This window comes from Falco peregrinus, chromosome 1 (genome assembly GCF_023634155.1).
Source record: "Falco peregrinus isolate bFalPer1 chromosome 1, bFalPer1.pri, whole genome shotgun sequence".
NCBI lineage: Eukaryota > Metazoa > Chordata > Aves > Falconiformes > Falconidae > Falco > Falco peregrinus.
The window spans coordinates 69,236,174-69,254,769 of NC_073721.1; the positions used below are offsets into that span (position 1 = coordinate 69,236,174).

Sequence of the window (18,596 nt, forward strand, 5' to 3'; positions counted from 1 at the left end):
CGGCCACAGTACTGCTGTTGTGTTGCGATATGTCCCTCATCAGCCTCCATGTCAACTAAAACATGACCAAATTGCTCCCAGAGCCACACTGGAAAACAATATAACCTCACTTTTTGTAGATGCACCTGAGACAGTCATCCTGACAGATTCATGCCAGTCAGCTGGACTGCTTAGCTGTCTCTTGGAAAAGGGAATTAATTATCTTTTTATTACTTGTGAAGCCTTTTCTCAACTCTTTGACTTGGGATCTTTGGTCCTACAAAAATGTACTAACAATAAACATTAAAAAAGCGTGCTTGTTCTGTCACTGATTTTAGTTTTTCCAGAAAAAAAAGATGTTTGCCAGATGAAGTGATAGTATGGTACTGAGCCCAGACTGTGAGCAGAACAGGATGCTAACACATGCAGGTGAACACCAGGAAATCAGTTCCCTGTGCGACTTTGTCTTTACCCCTTCAGCATGACAAGATCAGTGCTTAAACAGAGGCCACATACACTTCCTCAGTACCTTTTAAAATATTTTTACTTCTCTTGACCTGAGTAGTAGGTCAGTACTTTGGATGATGTTGCATGCGTCTGTATCAAGACAGAAACAGACAGCGTATGTGAAAACGGTTTAGAGAACAGGTTTTTTAGTTGTTTACAGTTTGCATATTCAAAGGATTCTCTCTGCACCTGTACTAAGAGCAGTTTCCAAGAGGCAATTTCCATTTCCAAATTGCAAAGCACACTGAAGCAGTACAGAGCCCACAAAGCTTTCTCTTCACTTACCTTGAGGCTGCGTGAGTACCGTTTCTCAGCGTATAGTTTCCTGATCGGCTGAGCCCTGTCTAAATCCACAATGCTATTGTGGCAAGTGGTGGTCCTGTCCCAATAGCGGTTGTGTAACTATGGGCTTGGCTGGATTATGGAGTGGACTCTGATGGAAACCAATAATTTGTTACAGGATTAATTTGCAGCTGGATCAACATCCTCATCTGTCTGACTGTATGCCCATGGGAGCGCTAATGTCCACACCTGCCACCATCTCTTGGCAATGGCACACACTTAGATCAGTTTACAATGATCATGAAACCCCACCCTGAGGCTGTTTCTTGGCTGTTCTAGCTCTGATCCAAACCAAAACGCAGTCCCAGGCACGGACTCCCCACCCTCCACGCGTATGTTCAGTTTAGCTTGTAGATGCTGGTGTTTTCTGCTGTCATTAGACAAAAGGGCCTCTAATGCCTCCATTTCTTGGTCTGAGTGAAAGGCAGTCATCAATCTGAGTCAGGTAGCTGCCCATAAATCAAAGGCACATTAGAAACCACTTAATTTCTAGCACTGTGTGATTGCGTAGTGTCTTTCACACACGCTTGGCGAAGGGCTGGTGCTGCGAAGTGCGTCTCTGACAGGAACGACGGGACGAGGCACAGGCCAGCACGGAAGCCATCGGTTGTGATTAAGGCCCAGGGCCGGCAGAGCATCTGTCCCCGTTACGCGCATTTTCGGAGGTTTTGCACACTCGCTCTCGGCGTGCCAGGCGCCCGAGCTCTGCTTGTGCAAAGCTCTCGCTTGTGCACAGCGCTCGGGGGAAGCGCTCCCCGCCGAAGCGCGGCCGCGCTGTGCCCGCCAGGGCCGCGCTGCTCGCCAGACCCGGCAGCGAAGCCCCAGGAGCGCGGCCGCCGCAGCACGGGCCAGCGCACACCCCGGCAGCAACGGGGGAAACCGAGGCGGCCGCCACCTCCCCGCCGGCGGGCGGCTCCCCCCTGCCCGCCGAGAGCCCCGGGCCGGCGGCCGCCCCCTCCCCGCCGCTGCCCCGCCCGCGCGCTCCCTCAGCGGCCCCCGCCCCGGGGCGGGGGTTAGGCGCGCGCGGCCCGCGCCCTCCGCTCCCTCGCGAGAGGTGCAGCTCCCCGCCGCCGCCGCCACCGCCCCGCGCGCCCGGGCGCCCCGCCCCACCCCGCCCCCGCGCGCCGCAGCCCCGCCTCGGCGCTGGGCTCCGGGCGGGCCGGCGGGCGCAGAGCGCTGCGAGCAGCCATGATGGTGGGTCTCGGGGCGGCCGCGGTGCCGGGGCGGGGCGGGCGTGTGCGGCCGGGTCGCTAACCTGTGCGCTTTGTCTCCCCCCCTCCCCCTCTGCCCGCCGGCCGTGCCCCTCCGCGCCCCCGCGGCCCGCTCCGCCTCCTCCCCTTCGCCCCCAGCAGGAAGGCTCGGACGACGGCCCAGATTTCCTCTCGGAGGAGGACCGAGGGGTGAGTGCCGCGGGGAGGCGTCGGGGACCCCGGCGCCGGGGACCCCGGCGCCGGGGCTGGGTGGGGAGGGCAGGGCTGGCCCCCTCCGGCGGAGGCCCCTCAGCCGCGGCCGGGCCCGAGCCCGCCGCGGGAGCCGGGATGCCGGGCGGCGGCGGGCACTTGGGCTGCGGGCCCCTTGCCCGCTAAGGTGGAAGTAGCGCAGCCTCTGGAACTCCTGCCGGCCTGAGGGGGCTCTGCCCTGGGTCTTTCATTGTTCTGTCACCCAAGTTTTGGAAGGGCAGTTCCCTCGGGCTCCGGAGGGGCTGCGTGTGCGCCCCCCGTGCCCCTCCCCGCACGGGTGGGACCCCTGCCCCGGCGGAGCTGTGGGGCTGGCGGGTCGGCCAGCCGTGCGGGGAACACCGGGTTCCATCTTTGATGGAGGGCCAGGGCCTAGGTGGAACTGCTGCCCTCCCTCCTCTCCTGGGGCCTGGAGGCTCTCCCATAGATAACAATGGGACGTCTACATGGCAGGCACACGCTGCATAATAAACTCTTTATTGCAAAGAAGTTCTCTTGTTGGGACAGGATGCCACAAATTATGTTGCTTGCTGAGAAAACCTTTTTCTCTGCCCTGCTGTTTGTGGCCTTCAGTTGTCATCTGGCTGCTGCATCCATCTTTAACTTGCCTGCCTCACTTAAGCAACAAATCAGCTAATCTTGTATAACTTACTCAGACCAATTACCCCCATCAGTTAGTTTCTTCAGAAAGACTGGCTCTGGGCAAGGTAGGAGAGCGACTTCTGAGTTGGCTTAGGTTGCCTTGGCTGTTGCTGGGTAGTAAAGTGACTACATCCAGCATATTACTAAAAATACAAAATCTGAAAACCGCTCTATTGGTATACCCCTTTGTCATGGGTGCCGTACTCAGGTGTCAGATATGATGTTAAGTACTTTTTGACTGTATGCACATGATAGAAATTCAGTGCATTTTATGCTCCAGTTTATGACTAGAAATGAAAAAGAGGAATTCTAGTATTGTATTAGGCCAATGCTGGCCACTGTAGAGCTTTTGCCTTTAATTATACAGCTACTTTAGTAAGAACACCGGTTAAAAAAGAGATATGGGAATTGTGGTCCTTTGAGTGTGTTCAGAACAAGGACTGAAGAACTTGTTAACTATGGAGTTGTATTTTACATAGGTTGTCCCTGCTATTTATGAACAGGCATTGAAGTGCAGTCTTTGTCTGAAGGTGCAGGTAGAACATAGCAATGCAGATCTGATCTCATGTGAAACTTGTTGTATTGGTTGGTTATCAATTTTCCCTCTAAACCTACAGGTAGTCGGAGTTCACAGGGTAATTTGAAAGCCTTAAGAAATCTCTTAGCAGTCTTGTTTGTGCTGTTGGACAACTTACATCATCTCGGTTGGCCAAGTGCAGCCTTTTTTTTATTATTTATTTATTTTTTTCCCTCCATCTTCATCCAGCACTGAGGAATTAAACGACAACAGCACCCTTTGCCTTTCCCTAATTTTTTTAGGTCTTATTTTCAATCACTCTGAGGTTTTAATTTTTTCACTGCTGTAAATCCTTGGGGTTAAACCCAGCTTTTTATATGCATGATTTTGATTGTGATACAGAAAATCTCATCAAAAGCAATACTGTTATTCTGTTTATGAATGGATTTGCTGTGCTTTAAAAAAAAATAACTTTTTTTGTTTCTTAGTAGCAGTAGTAAAAATAAACAGCTTTTCATAAAGTGTTTCCCTGGTTCTGATTTGTCGCCTTCCTCTGATTAAAAAATGAGCAGGTCAAGCCTTTGTTTGAAAGTGTGGATGGCAACTTCTGGTTAGAGTAGTTGAGCTTTTAGTTTTGAAAATCAGTACTCTTTCCCCTCTAGAATTTAGGTATTGCTATGACAACTGCATTTTTAACTCTTCAGAATCATGTTGGTCAGCTACAGTTGTGTTAAGTTTGATGTGGGGATGATGAGATGAAAAGAGGGCTTGAAATTATGCTGATGCCACACAGAACGGTAATTCTCAAACAATTGTGTTATACCATATGGAGCCTTTTCTGAAGAATTGTAAAACAGAGCACTGAGAATCATCTCTGAGGAAGCAGCAGTGGGTGGTCTGTAGAAGGAACTTATTATAAATGGTTGGCTTAAAATGAACTTGAGGGAATTGCTTTTCTAAATCTCACTTAGGAACATAGTATTGAGTTCACTTTGAGTAACTCTGTTCCTGTTAGGCCTTTTTTTGTGCTGTCTCTAATGTAAACAATACATCCTTTGAAAGGTGATATAGTATTGTTCTGCTAGTACTGTCTTGTGTATTTTGTATCTATATAAACTTTAGAGGGCTTGGCTAATGCGCTTGTTTTACTCGCTTAGAGGAAATGAGCTATCCTTTACAACAGGTCTGCTAGAAACTTAATGCTGTGAAGATACTTTGTAATCTTGTAGAAGTATAATTTGTTTCTTTTGCTCTGTGTATTTATCTGCCTGTAAAGACCCCACTGAAGAAAGGGTCTTTTTTCTCTAACACTTTTGAAAGAGCTTAGAATATAGAAGTTACTGTTGTTGGCAGATGACTTTACAGAGGAATGTTATGTTTGGTTGTTCCTCTTGTCTCTTCCAGCTTCCTTCCACTATCATCTGAAGTATAATTGATCCTTGAGTAAGAGCTTAGGTGCTAAAGCTTCTCCTTGTGTTGTGTTCTCTTTTAATACTGTGATACTGCTTAGCCCTGGTTTTGGCTTCTGGTATTTTCTAGACCCTTTGAATAAAACAGATACTTTCTTGGTATAGCATAGGAAACTGGAAAACAGCTAAACTAAATTGGCTTTTGTTTTGCAAGTAGTTCAGCATGGGCGTAGAGTATGTATCTAAGCATAAAATTACTGTGCTGTGTTGAATGTATTAGACCTGGGGAGGGGGGAGGAGCAGGGAGGTAGATACAAAGGGACTCTATGCAACCTCCTTTTTTTCCAGAATTTAAGGTACTTTCAGTTTTCATCCAGATCAGGTTTTGTAGCATTTTTTTTTTTCATTTTCCCATCGTGACTAGAAAACCATGCATTGGAGGTGGTTTTCTTTTGGAAGTAGTGATGAAGAGATTGCTTAAGTTTGTTGTGTGATGATGATGTTTGTGAATTTAATTCCCAGTAACGCAACTTGAACCGTTGTGTCACATGAATACATTTAAAGTCCTTCAACTTTCTGATTGTCTTTGACACCTTTCATAAATGCTTCATTACCATTGCAGATGAAAATGTTCCCTGTTGGCAGTCAGGCTACACAGCATAATTTAACATATGATTAGGCTCTTCAAAATGGTTACAAACTTAACTCAGTATAAATTAAACAGTCCTTTACAGTTGTATATCATGAGTGAAGTAGTCGTGTTTAGGTAGTTATTAATTTTCTCAGCACAGATAAGCATTTTGTTTCTAAAGTTGTGAGAAGTGTGTATGGCCAGGGTGTGCTGCACTAGAGACTGCATATAGACCAGTGACAAACTTGACAGCTCTTAAACTGAATGTTAGAATTTTGGATTGTACTACTTTTTAAAATACAGAAGAAAAAAGCATTTTATTAGTTTCTGTGACCTGTGAAATACTACAAAATAACCATTTAGATAATCCAGATTATTTGCTGAGATTAATGTACTCTGGAGGACCAGAGAAAACAAACAGTGCCCCCGACAATGTAACCACTAAAAACTTTTTTACAAGCTGAAAAATGTGGTGTCATGGCATAAGGCAGACATCGGTATGTCAGATTATATTTTTCTTTCCTAAATTAGACGTTAAGCACATTGGAAACACAGTAGGAGCTAAGAGATTCTGCCTCTGAGAAGTGATCTGCAGTGGATTGTTGCATGATAATATGCCTTTGTGTGAGGCAGTGACCCCCTAAACCTTGGGAAGACAAAACAAAAAGGGATTCCTGAACCATGCGTGTGAATATGTTACCCTGGTGGTTTTAATGATTTCCAGCTTTGCTGTATGGAAAAGCTTGTTACTGTTTGTGTAGTAGCTATTGAACTGCTACATTTTACTAGCCTAGCAGAATATGCTAGACTGTATGATTTTGGTTTAATATGCTAATTCTAAGATATATTAGTCTGGTTGCTGCTATGTAAGCAGCAAAGTTGTCCATGTATTGAGGTTAACAAGAAAACTAGAGTGGGAGCTGGCCACTATGATTTACGATCAGGGTTAAGATAACCTGGGAAAACAAGATGTGGCAGTTGATGCTTCTCTCCTAGAGCTGTTACAGTACCTTGCAGCATTACCTTCAAAGTCTGCTCGTGTGTAACCTTTGTACTTTGTGTTGCTGATATTTGAGCACGGACTTCAAAATTCAGTCCTGAAAAATTTTGCAGGAAAAAGTCTGTATCTTTGTATGGAAGAGCATTTCTGTACTGTAGAATGTGATATTTCTAGAAAAAAATGCAACATCAAAGAAAACAGTGTCTCACTATTCATGAGCATGACATTGAAATAATTTTTGACAATGCAGTTGGAGAAGATTTCAGTTAGCCTTAGTACTTGTAAACATATTCTAAATGTCTATTGATCCTGATAATGAAACTGTCGTGGGACAAATTGCTCTAGCACAACAATGCTGCAAAGGTGAAGGGATTTGAATTTGGGGTTTAGATGAGTTAGTTTCACCAACTACTGTTGAAGCCTTTGGCCCAGTTACTGCCAAACGTTGCAGTGCTGAGATAATCTTTCAGTTTTTTTACATTTGATCATTATCTCATTTTCTTTTCAGTGTAACTTCGGAATTATTTTGTGAGAGAGTTCAGGTTTCGTGTCTTGTGGAAAAATATTTCCAAGAGACGTAGCTCTGTGAAGTTCAGGATATCATTTTGTTTAAGCTTTTTCAGTATATCATGGGACATCTTAAACAAAAGAATAGTGTACAATGTGAGTAAACCAGGTCTTTAATAGCTCCTGCTTCTTTGAAATACAGGACCACTTTTCTCCTTAAAAGTACCTTTCCAACTGTTAGTACCTTTACAAGAATGTTTACTTAAAGCAGGTTGTCAGTTCAGGGGAGTGGTGGGAACGCAGAGAAAAAACTACTGAATTTGCTGCTGTCCATACATGTACTTTGTCTTGACCATACACAGAAACAAAAATAGTGCACTAACAAGGAGTATGGTAAAGGAAATTATTTGTATGGTCATGTGTGCCATAAGGAATACTGCTGGTATTTCTTTTTCTGCTGGAAATAATGTTTTAATGTTGGGGCTTTTATAATCTGTCTTGTCTTTTAAGGATGTTCAGCATTACAGCATCAGGATTCTTCTCGAGGGATGTTAAGGGAAGTATAATTAACTTTTTGTTTTTTAAAATCTAAGCTAAATAGTTTTTTCTTTGTTTAGCTTAGAGCAATAAATGTAGATCTCCAGACTGATGCTGCTCTGCAAGTGGATATCTCAGATGCACTCAGTGAGAGGGACAAAGTGAAATTCACTGTCCATACAAAGGTAAAAGCCTGGGTTTGTGCTAAACATTTTCTTCTGCTTATTCCAATTCCAATTCTGCCCATTCCAATTGATTGCTGCACTAATCAAGATGGGTAATTACTGCTATATGAACTTTTTTTTTTGGCAAATCCTTACTTGGATGATTGGCTTATTTTTACAGGGATATTTTTGTTGTTCCTTTAAGGTGTTTTTCTTATGGTATTGAAAAACATTGTGGGGTTTTTTTCTGTTTTGGTGTTTGGGTTTGTTGGTTTGTGGGTTTTTTTGGGGTGGTGATGGTGGTGATTGGTTTTCTTTTTTGTAATTCTTACTCCTTTTCCCCTTCTAGAGTTCCTTACCAAATTTCAAACAAAATGAATTTTCTGTTGTCCGGCAACATGAAGAGTTCATTTGGCTTCATGATTCTTTTGTTGAGAACGAGGACTATGCTGGCTATATTGTAAGTATCGTGCAGCTCTTTTGGTTTGTGTACACTGTTTTCTGTTGGCTGGCTGTATCAAAAGTACTTACGAGTGCTTTTACGTGCAATAGAAATGGCAAATGTTCGTTCCTTCTAAGATCAGATCTCCAGTACTCCATTTTATGCAATTACACAAAATTAATAGTTGAAGCAAGCTTGGAGGAAAGTTCCTGTAGGTTGTCATACTTTCTTGTCTTTCACTCCCAAGGAGTGAGTAGTTTACTCTGTATCCAAGTGTATTTTTAGTCCAGTCTGTTAAAAGTGTGGGAGATAGGTGAACTGTATAACTTGGTGATATTGTTTTTGCAAGCTAATGTTTAACTTGTAATTAAGTTTCATGTTGCCTTTGTTTTAGCTGGAATAGCAGAGTGCAGTAACTGAACTCTAGTGATTAGACTTTTCCAGTTTTCATTATGAAGATCAGAATCATTTCACCATCAATTAGTTGGAGGGGGAAAAAAACCAACACAAATACCATCTAGAACTACAGAGAACCTTAATACACAAAAACTTATGTTTTGAAGTTTATTTCAGGCCTCTGGGCAACAGAGGTCCCAAAATTGTCTCCTTATGATACTTCCTATTAAAAATGGGTGCTGCTGTTCATACTTGAATTGCAAATAGGAATGTTTGTCATCCTGGTGTGAAAGTCAAGTATTCATTTTGTGTTTGGGGGGATGTCTACTGACTTGGAAGGTAAACACATATTTATCATTGACTAGTGGGTACATTATGATCAATGTAATCTGTGATGTGTCATACCATTCTTGAGCTAGTCTTTTTTTTTAGTCAGAAAAGCTATTTTAAGTGACTAGACCTTCAGGGGGGTAATAACTAGTTTCAGACAGTTAACTGTAGATGCTGGATTTTTCTTTTCTTAATTCATTAATGTAATGGACAAACATCGGTGAGCTAAAATTTAAGCATATTTTAGCTTTGTTCTGTGTCCCTTTTACCGATAGCAATTCAGGATTAGCTTGAATGCAATGTTTTCTCTTTCAATGCTAATGTACTGTATTACAAGATCAACCTAGAGGCTTGTTTACTGTGTGCTTCGTTATTTCCACAGATATATCTTTAATGTGAATGGTGCTGCAAGAAAGAGCTAGTGCCTGCAAACAATATGGAATGGTTTTTTGGTTTTAAGTTTTGGGGAGTTACGAATTGTGAAAACAATTGTGAAATTAATTTGTTTTCTTTGAACAAGAAATAGTCCTTACCAAATAAGCTAAAACAAAACTAATTATAAAGTAATGATTTCAAGTTTTAATTCATTGTAATGGGAAAGCTAGGTGGTAATTAAACTACTGAAGCCACTAGTTAATACTTTAGTAATCTTCACAGACACTTGGCCAACATTGGTATAGTAATGCAGCATGTCTGACTCATGACTTTATTCATAAGTGCTGTAATGCGTGATGAAAGAGAGAGCTATATATTAAAAAGCTGCAGGCAATCTACAGTTCCTGTACTGAATGGATGTTGTTTGGCTGAGAAGATGAGCGATTAAAAAAAATGTGATTCAATTCCAGATTCCACCAGCACCACCCAGGCCTGACTTTGATGCCTCAAGGGAGAAGTTGCAGAAACTTGGAGAAGGGGAAGGATCAATGACTAAAGAAGAATTCACCAAGATGAAACAAGAACTGGAGGCGTATGTAGACTTGATTACTACTTTTTAATTGTATTTTTTATATCCCTCAACATTTAGTGCTGTTTGCTGTCCTATGTTTCTGATTTCACTGGAATGGTTCTCTGTGAGGGACAGGCTTGAGAATCTAGTTGTTGCATAACCAGGGTTATCTTAGTGATCATGATCAGAGCCATTAGGAAAATTGTAGAAATAATTTCATGGAAGATCTTCTGAAACAGGAAAAAAAATCAGCTTGTTCTTGAGCAATCCTTTCATAAGGGAAAAACTAGTTAGATCCTTTTCTTCACAGAACACCTGCAAAGGGAGGAGGTAACCTCTATCTTTTTTAGCTCTGGTTCCACATTTTAGAAGCATAATGAGACTTTAAGGTTTATACATACTGTGATTGAACTAGGGATTTCTGCATGTGGTTGGTACTGTAAACATAAATGCCAACTTTCTAATCCTCAAGAAATACAGAGGTTACTAGAAAATACTTTTGATGCTCCCTTTTTTTTTTTTTGCACAAGGAGAATATACTTCCTGAAAATAATATTTTTCCCTTATTGTGAATTTAATGTATATTGAAATATCTGCTCTAAGGCTTTTTTGTTCCATATTGAGTTACACAGTGAAGTTTCTCCTTGCTTCATCCACTTTCCTTATCATGCATTCACTTCTTTGATCTTTTTCCTGTCATTGGTTTCAGTTTTCAAGTGTATATTTACGCTGCTTCTAGACTGCGTCTATCAAGAGCTCTGAATTGGCAAGAAAAGTACATAGAACTCTTAGAACTGCTGCTTTCTCTCCGAACTCCAGCTGCTGTGAGCAAATGTCTTGAAAAAGCTCTGTGTTAGTGTTATGTACTACATAATTTATGGCAGAGTAGATATACACTTCATATGCAGAAAACTGGAAATTAGCAAAACACTATAGATTTTAAAGAATCTGTGGTTTTCCAGCGGCCCTGATCATGATTCTCTTGTGGTCTGGTTAGGGGTTGGATAACACAGAAAACTTTGGGTTTCTTCTACTGCCACCTCCATCCTCTGCATCCTCCTTTTTTGTCTTCACTGAATGACTACTACTCTCACTGAGATCAAACATCTCCCAACACTGGCCCTGCTGTTTTGCTGGTATGTAAATCTTACCCTCCTTGCACATAGTGGAAGCAAAAGTGTTGATTATCATTTCACCATTTGATGTCAGAATGGGGAAGAGAGCCCCTTCCTCATTTCTAGACAAGTTACGTCTTAATGAATTTGCAAAGCAAAATTAATTCTAGTAAACTTGTATTGATAAGTATGCCTTCCTCTTAATTAAATCACAAATGAGTAATTGCTTTAATGAGTTGGCTGAAATGGGCAACTATGCGATTGTTATGGTTAAACTTGATTATTTTTTTTGGTTGTACCTACCAAATGCAGCATTTAATTTCACTTTTAGAACCACTATGAAGCAAGTCATCCACGTAAGCTTCGGCCCAAAAAGGCTAGGTGCTTTAACATGGAATAAAACACAGCTATCTAAACAGCTAACAAAACTACGTGAACATTTAAATAAGTAAGGAGGGTGCAAATAGGCAAGGGGATGGAGATGGGGAGGAAGGAATTTGCACATCAGCTACATAGTGTTTAGTGACTGTAGTCTGTATCTTAATGTCTTGATTTTTGGGGTGTGGGGAAAGGACAATTAAATGAGGTTACACTTTGAGCAAACCAGTCTGTGTTAGCTAGCCTTAAAAATTAGAATGTATTTGTTGAGTCTTCATTAAAAGTCTGTAATATGTTCGGGCTTCAAATTTCCCCCTAGTATTAACATTGTACTATTTATTTACGTATATGTAAAATATTGTAGTGATAACCTCTACTATATCAACTTATAATTTTGTATCCTTACTGAGGGTCTCTAAAAGCTGCTCAGTAGGCTTATCAAACTTAATTGCTTCACGTGAAATTCTTACGTAAATCTTGTTTCTTGTTTTCAGTGAATATTTGGCAATATTCAAGAAGACAGTTGCAATGCATGAAGTGTTTTTGTGTCGCGTGGCAGCACATCCTATTTTGAGAAAAGATTTAAATTTCCATGTATTCTTGGAATATAATCAGGATGTGAGTATTGAAAACTGAGTTGCTGGCAAGAAAAATCAAGATGTACTTTTATGGTAGGATGGAAAATTGATTAAGAGGGCTTTACCTCCTGGAGCAAATTGCATCAATTCCTTCATACCAGACATACTTGTATTGTAGAAGTTAGAAATTCATTTAGTCTGTAGGTGTTCATTTTCCTGTCACCTGGGGAACCAAATGCACTATGTGCTGTAGCCTCAGCATCAAAAATACTAATGTGAATCCACTGTGTTTTGGATTACAAATGTTAGCTTTTGGTGGGGATTTTGTGTGATGTTATACTTGTCCACTCTGACTTTTTTTTTTTTTTTTTTTTGTGGGGAAGGATGATGCAACAAAGATGGAATGCTAATTTTTAGGATTTGGAACGATGGTTTAAATACTGTTGCTAACAAAGCTGGAGAGGATTTCTAATTAAATGTTCTGATAAGTAAAGCCTTATTGTTAGTAATGTAGGTGAAAATTTGGTTAATTTTTTTCCTAGATATTGATTGGACTAATTTGGCTATCCACATGTTACGTACTGAGTTACTATCTAATTTTGAGGTAATGGAGAGGACTCTGGATTTATAACAGCTCTTTGGTGTTGCAGTTAGTGGTTGCTAATATTGTGCAAACACATTTTAATTGCTTTTTAAAATCGCAGAAATCAGCATTGAGTGATGAGGAAGTCATTGCAAAGACTGGCTCAATTGAGTACATGCTTAACTTCCAAGTATGTTAACAGAGGATCCTCTTGTTGCTCGATGTAGAAATGGTTACTGGTTCAGGAACTCAGTTTACCTAAACTGGACAAATTTAGATGGACAGGAAGGGAGTGACGAGGCTGAAGCCAACATCATCCTCAGTGCTGTGAGGGGTAAATGCTTCTGTGGTCTGAAAATCAGAGATCTGCTATTCTACACTTAAAAAAGCAAAACCTGGTTATACTAGGTTAGCTCAACAGCTATACCATGTGTGATAAATACTGTATTATTGATAACTGAAATGTACGCCTTATACATTTGGTATTATCTGCAGGTGCTAGAAGGTGTGGGTTTTTTTAAAAAAATATTTATATACTGGAATAGTATTTAGGTGATAAAGAACAGTGCAGTAAATGAGTTAGTCTGTCATTCTGGGTGCATGGTGCCCTGTCCCATTAATACAGAGTGTAAGACTACGCAGAGAGCAGGAAAATTGGTTTAGGAGTAGCAAGTTGTGGTATATAGTTCTGGGTGTTTTTTTTAAAGCTTTTCTTGCCTCCAGAAAATGAACTAACTTGATAAATGAATTTGTTTTTCAGTTGAGTGTTCGTGGGAAAAATAAGAAAGAGAAACTTGAAGACTTCTTTAAAAATATGGTTAAATCAGCAGATGGTGTGATTGTTTCAGGAGTAAAGGTGATTACTGCTTAACATATCAAGATCTAAAATGTATTAACATTGTTGTCCCCTTTTTTTAGTGAAAAAGAATTTTACATAACTACAAAAAAGGGATTTATTTTTTTTTGTATTGATATCTAGCTTAAGAATTAGAGGCAGAGCATAGGAAAGGACCTGTGGCCCTGGATGCGAGATAACTGAGAGGTATTAGATTGTTTCTGTGAGGGAGGGCTTTCAGTACTTTTTTTATGAAGTTAAGCATTTTTGAATCCATACATAATTGATAATCTGTTTTTTGTTCTAGCCTGTCATTTTATATAGTGGGAAGGTACACTAGCTTTGAAACTGCTGCAGCTCAGAAGTTGTGAACAGTGTAAATATTGGCCAGCCTTGTAGTATGCTTCTACTGTTTCAAAGCTAAGAGCAGCAGTAGTGGTGATACTGTTTTTCCCAGTAGGTGCCAGAATGTAACTGAGACCAAGAAAAAAAAAAATTAATGAAAATTCAATTTCATTTTGACTTTTCCAGAAGTCGAAAGACTATTTTTATAACAAGCATAAAATCTGCAGATGATTTTGATCTCCTTTCTTTCTAGTGGTAACTTTACAATTGCAAGCAAATTAGAGGAGCTAAAGTTTCTAGTTGTAAAATCTTGAGTCTTGAAACTGCTGGGAAGTGGGTATAACCATGGATTAATTATGACTTGGAGAAAAATACAAACTCAACATAACCAGCAGTTTTCCTAAGCACATTGTTCAAAGCTCATGTTGTAGGCTATTCTGTGGTATTGAGCATCTGTGCTATTTTAGAGGGATTTTTAAATAAATACAAACCAAATATCTCATTGTAATACAGAAAATATTAAAATTTACCTATGTTTACCAACTTGAAAGAAATCTGTCATCAATATCAACATTTCTGAGCTAGGTGTTCATACTGTCTTTGTTGTGTCTGCAGCATCTGTGTGGACACAGGGTGTCTGTCTTCCCCCCCCTCCCCTTTTTCTAGGTAGATGTCTTTTTATTTATTCTATTTTTCTGTCACTGAAGTGGTAGTTAGTAGTGAAATTATTTCCTTCACTTCAGGTTTAGTTATCTAGACCTTTAAGATGCTTGTTACGAGTTCTTAATTCTTACGAAATTCTTCGTAAAACTTCAGATTGTGATAAAATAAGTGAAGTAATCAATTTACAGAAATGGCATTTTAGACAATAAAAATAGATTATATTTCATGTTACAGCAGTATAGGCAAATTTACTCTGCAGTTGCTCTGTACAGAGTGAGTGAAATCCTGGGTTTTAAATTGTTCTTTTTCTTTTTTTTTTTTTTTTTTTTGGTAGGATGTGGATGACTTCTTTGAACATGAAAGAACATTCCTTGTAGAATATCACAACAGAGTCAAAGATGCCTCTGCCAAATCTGATAAAATGACAAGATCACATAAAAGTGAGTTTTTTTATAGGGTGAAAATAATACTAGTTAAAGTGTACAGAAGTGGTTTGTGGGGAGCAGTAATTTTTAGTTTTCTTCTTGCATGCAAAAAGGGAATTAATTTCTCCAAGTGTAGTCTTTGGATAGTCTAAGTTTTAATCTGGCTTTCGAAGTTTAGCCTTTGCTGCAATAGACTGGATGGAGTAGGAAAGCCTAATGTGACACTGAAGATATCTTGATTCTTCATGCTGTCTCTTTGAAGAGGAACGCGCTTCATGCAATATTTTTTTTTGAAGTCTGATTCTTAGTTTTTAAAGTGTAAAGATAGGTAATATAACAGTATATGTGATTTTACTCCTAACAAACTTGTTCTTGATTGGATGAGCTTGCATTCATCAGGGTGCAATTTGTTGGCACAGTAGGCATTGCATTACCTTGCTGAGCAGCAAACTCCTATTTGGGCCATTAGTTCTAGACCGGGAAGCCAGGCTTACATTTTGCAGCCTTTTAGAATGAAGACTTGGAATGTGTATGTTGCTTGATTTGTGGGTTCCCTTTTCTTACTGAGGTGAAATTTTCCATTTAGCCATTGATTTCTACTCCTGAGCTGAGTGCTAACTAACATGATTTCTGGAAGCTTTGGATAGTTTTCTCATGTGCAGTGCATTTATTTGAGAAAATGGAAAATCTTTGGTTTAGAATTAGTGAGTTTTGAGAAGCTCAGGAAAAATTTGACCTTTATTGCCCATGATTTTAGGTTTTTGTGCCCAGATAAGGCAAAATTGAACTAATAGATTCTGTCTACTTTCTTGAAGTTTCTGTCTGATTCACAGAGTCTGTCTTTGCTATCTACAGTGTCCTGGTTTTAGCTAGGATAGAGTTATTTTCTTTTCAGTAGCTGGTGCAGTGCAGTGTTTTGGATTTAGTATGAGAACAATGTTGATAACACACTGATGTTTTCAGTTGTTGCTAAGTAAAAGTCAAGGACTTTTTGGTTGTTAAGGCCCTGCCAGCGAGAAGGCTGGAGGGGGAGAAGAAATCGGGAAGAAATATAGCCAGGACAGCTGACCCAAACTGGCCAAAGGGATATTCCATACCACAGAATGTCATGCTGAGTATATAAACTTGGGGAGTTGGCCGGGGCCTTGGGATCGCTGCTCGGGGACTGGCTGGGCATTGGCCGGTGGGTGGTGAGAAATTGGTATTGTGCATCACTTGGTTTTTTTCCTTTTTGATTTTGTTCCTCTCTCCCTCTCCTTTTCCTTTTCGTTACAAATGTTGTTGTTACCATATTTTGTTTTATTTCAATTATTAAACAGTTCTTATCTCAACCCATGAGTTTTGCCTTTTTCCCCATTCTCCTCCCCAGGAGATGGGGGGAGGCGAGTGAGCAGCTGTGCAGTGCTTAGTTGCTGGCCAGGGTTAAACCGCGATATGCAGTAATGTAGTTCACACAAAACCAGACCACAAACCTTTTATGAATCTCCATTGGTAAGGACTCTAAAGTGGATATTGAATGACGTATTAAACCAAGAATTTACTAAGCTCTCCAGATGCTTCTCTTGCTGTTGTGTGAAGAGTGAGTCTTTCGTAGCTTTAGTATTTGTGGTAGGAGATGGAGGGAGTCTGTTATGGCTTAGTGAAGTACTAAGGGACCCTGTGTTGTCTTCATTCAGTTCCCACCTGAAATGGTTTCTGGTGTTTGCTTTCTTAAAATGAAAACTGAACTTCATTCACAGGTAGTTAGGTGCCAGAATTTAGGCAGTGAGAAACTTTCACGTTGTAGAACCCAGAAAATTGTTAGAAATTAGGTTGTAGAGGATCAGATGGGAAAGGATTGATCAAACTCATGACAAAGCTTTACTGGTTTTCAGACTCAAATCGCCTAGGATGCTTATTGACAACTTTGATATTATCAAACAGCAAATTGGGACAAATGGCACCTTTTGAAATTCTGGCTAGGGGAGTAGAGCAACGGCCTGGGAATCCTATTTTGGAAATGAGCAATCTGTAGTTTATGGATAACTTAGGACTGACAGAGAGCTGCAGGGCTCGCAAAGATACTGACTTCCTATTTCCGGCAGAAAATCTATTTTTATGTCTAAATGGGAGGAATAGAAGGGGAGGCTAATGGCTTTCTAATACCATTCACTGTAACCAACTGCACTGATTCCCTTGGGATGTATGGAGTAATTAATTGGTTGGAAGGTGACCCGCTTATCTGTTAAAACAAGGTTGTGGTACTTACAAAAAAAACCCCAAACTGCTTAAAGGCATATAAACTTCAAAAATATTGAGCAAATATATTTTCCTGTCATTGCATGGATCTGTTAGCATTTTCATCTTCCACTTGAGTTTATACTAAATGCTTTTTAAAAAAGCCACGAGTGCAAAGATTTTATTTTTATGATTACTATATAGCAATACCTCACCGATCAAATTATGCAGCCATCTTTATAAAGCCTGCTTCTTATTTCATTGTTTAAAATGCTTGAACACTAATGCTACTTCAACCAGTGACCACTTGTTGATGAGGTAAGAATTTCCTGAAAATCAGGTGTGTGCTAGAAGAGGTGTTGTGCATATAGCACTGTATTTTTACAGTTTGGATTTTGCATTCAGTTTTCTGCTCTCAGGTACACAGACTTATCCTTTGTTATTCTTAGATTGTGGGGTTTTTTTCCAAATAGCTTTAGGCTTTAGAATCAGATGTCTGTTCAGACTTCAGCCATCGAGTTTGTACACCTTTCACCAAAATAAAACATAAAAGTTGCACAATAAATTTACCCAGCAGAAGCAGGTGCTCATTATATTAAATATTTCTAGATAAATTACGGACTTCATGATTTGGTGAGAGCACCACATTTATTGTGTGAAGTTATCCTTCATAATAAGTGACATGATTGAAATTTTATTTCTGCTTTTATGTTAAAGCATATTCCTTTTAGAAAAATATCTACTCTTGAAGAAAGAGAGGAACTTCAAAATTTTCAGGAATAAGAGGAATGAAATAGTAAAACAAGTGCTTTTTTGTTCTTCTAGATGTGGCAGATGACTATAATAGAATTGGTTCTTCATTATATGCATTAGGAACGCAGGACTCCACAGATATATGCAAGTAAGATACTGTTAATAACTTATGGGGGAATTTGCTAAGTAGCAGTCTTAATGGTGACATGCTGAGATTGGTAGCTCTCTTGTTATGAGAAAAACAGTATTTATTATAGTTGTATCACATTAAGAGATTTTCTTCTTTAGTATTTAATTTCTGTAACTGTCTGCTTTAATAATTTTGCTTTAACATTTGTCTGGAAAAAATGCTGTTTTCTGCAGTTTGTAGAAAATTACACAGATAAGGTGGAGCAGTCCTCACAGAACAAGAAAACAACCCAACTCTTTCACCAGCTGAAGTGTTTTAAGTGCTTTGACATGTGCAGCAAGAACAGGTCTCAGCCTGAGTATACCGATTTTTGTGGGTATTCCCTGTACCAACATCTTGAAAAATAGTTTTGCTGTTCTGGCAATTTTACTGCCTTTAGGAAAAGAAAGAAGTCTACAGTGATCCCTAAAATTTTGAAAATAGAAGAGGTTCTGTATGTACAGGTGTTTGTCTTCCCACCTTTCAGTGATTTGCTTGACTATGAAGCTTGGTGTATCTGAAAGTAGAATTTAGTTAACTAGCTTAAAGATGTTGATGCTTGTGAACATGTACACTTACTAGAGTTGGTGTGATGACAGGTAAGAGAATAGTATGAAAGTTAACTTATTTTTATTAATTTACCTGAATTACAGTGATATACTTCCAAATGTGGTGATAGCTTACATATCAATTACTTTGATTATAGTATTGAGATTCGATGTAGTTTGT

The 18,596-nt window shown here is 40.0% G+C and overlaps 1 protein-coding gene across 2 annotated transcripts in view; it reads left to right on the top strand.

The window, feature by feature from the left end:
• Positions 1–1,915: 1,915 nt before the first annotated feature.
• The window catches only part of SNX6 (sorting nexin 6), a 28,924-nt gene continuing 12,243 nt past the window's right edge, over positions 1,916–18,596 (top strand). Inside the window, exons 1-9 of one of the 2 annotated variants that reach the window (XM_055812879.1) lie at positions 1,916–2,022; positions 2,181–2,228; positions 7,609–7,713; positions 8,042–8,152; positions 9,706–9,827; positions 11,794–11,917; positions 13,221–13,316; positions 14,638–14,743; positions 17,771–17,846. In XM_055812879.1, the coding sequence (XP_055668854.1) occupies positions 2,017–2,022; positions 2,181–2,228; positions 7,609–7,713; positions 8,042–8,152; positions 9,706–9,827; positions 11,794–11,917; positions 13,221–13,316; positions 14,638–14,743; positions 17,771–17,846 (794 nt within the window). In that variant the 5' untranslated portion in view covers positions 1,916–2,016. Of the gene's footprint in view, positions 2,023–2,177; positions 2,229–7,608; positions 7,714–8,041; positions 8,153–9,705; positions 9,828–11,793; positions 11,918–13,220; positions 13,317–14,637; positions 14,744–17,770; positions 17,847–18,596 lie in introns of both variants that reach the window. The other variant, XM_055812873.1, reaches the window with a different exon arrangement.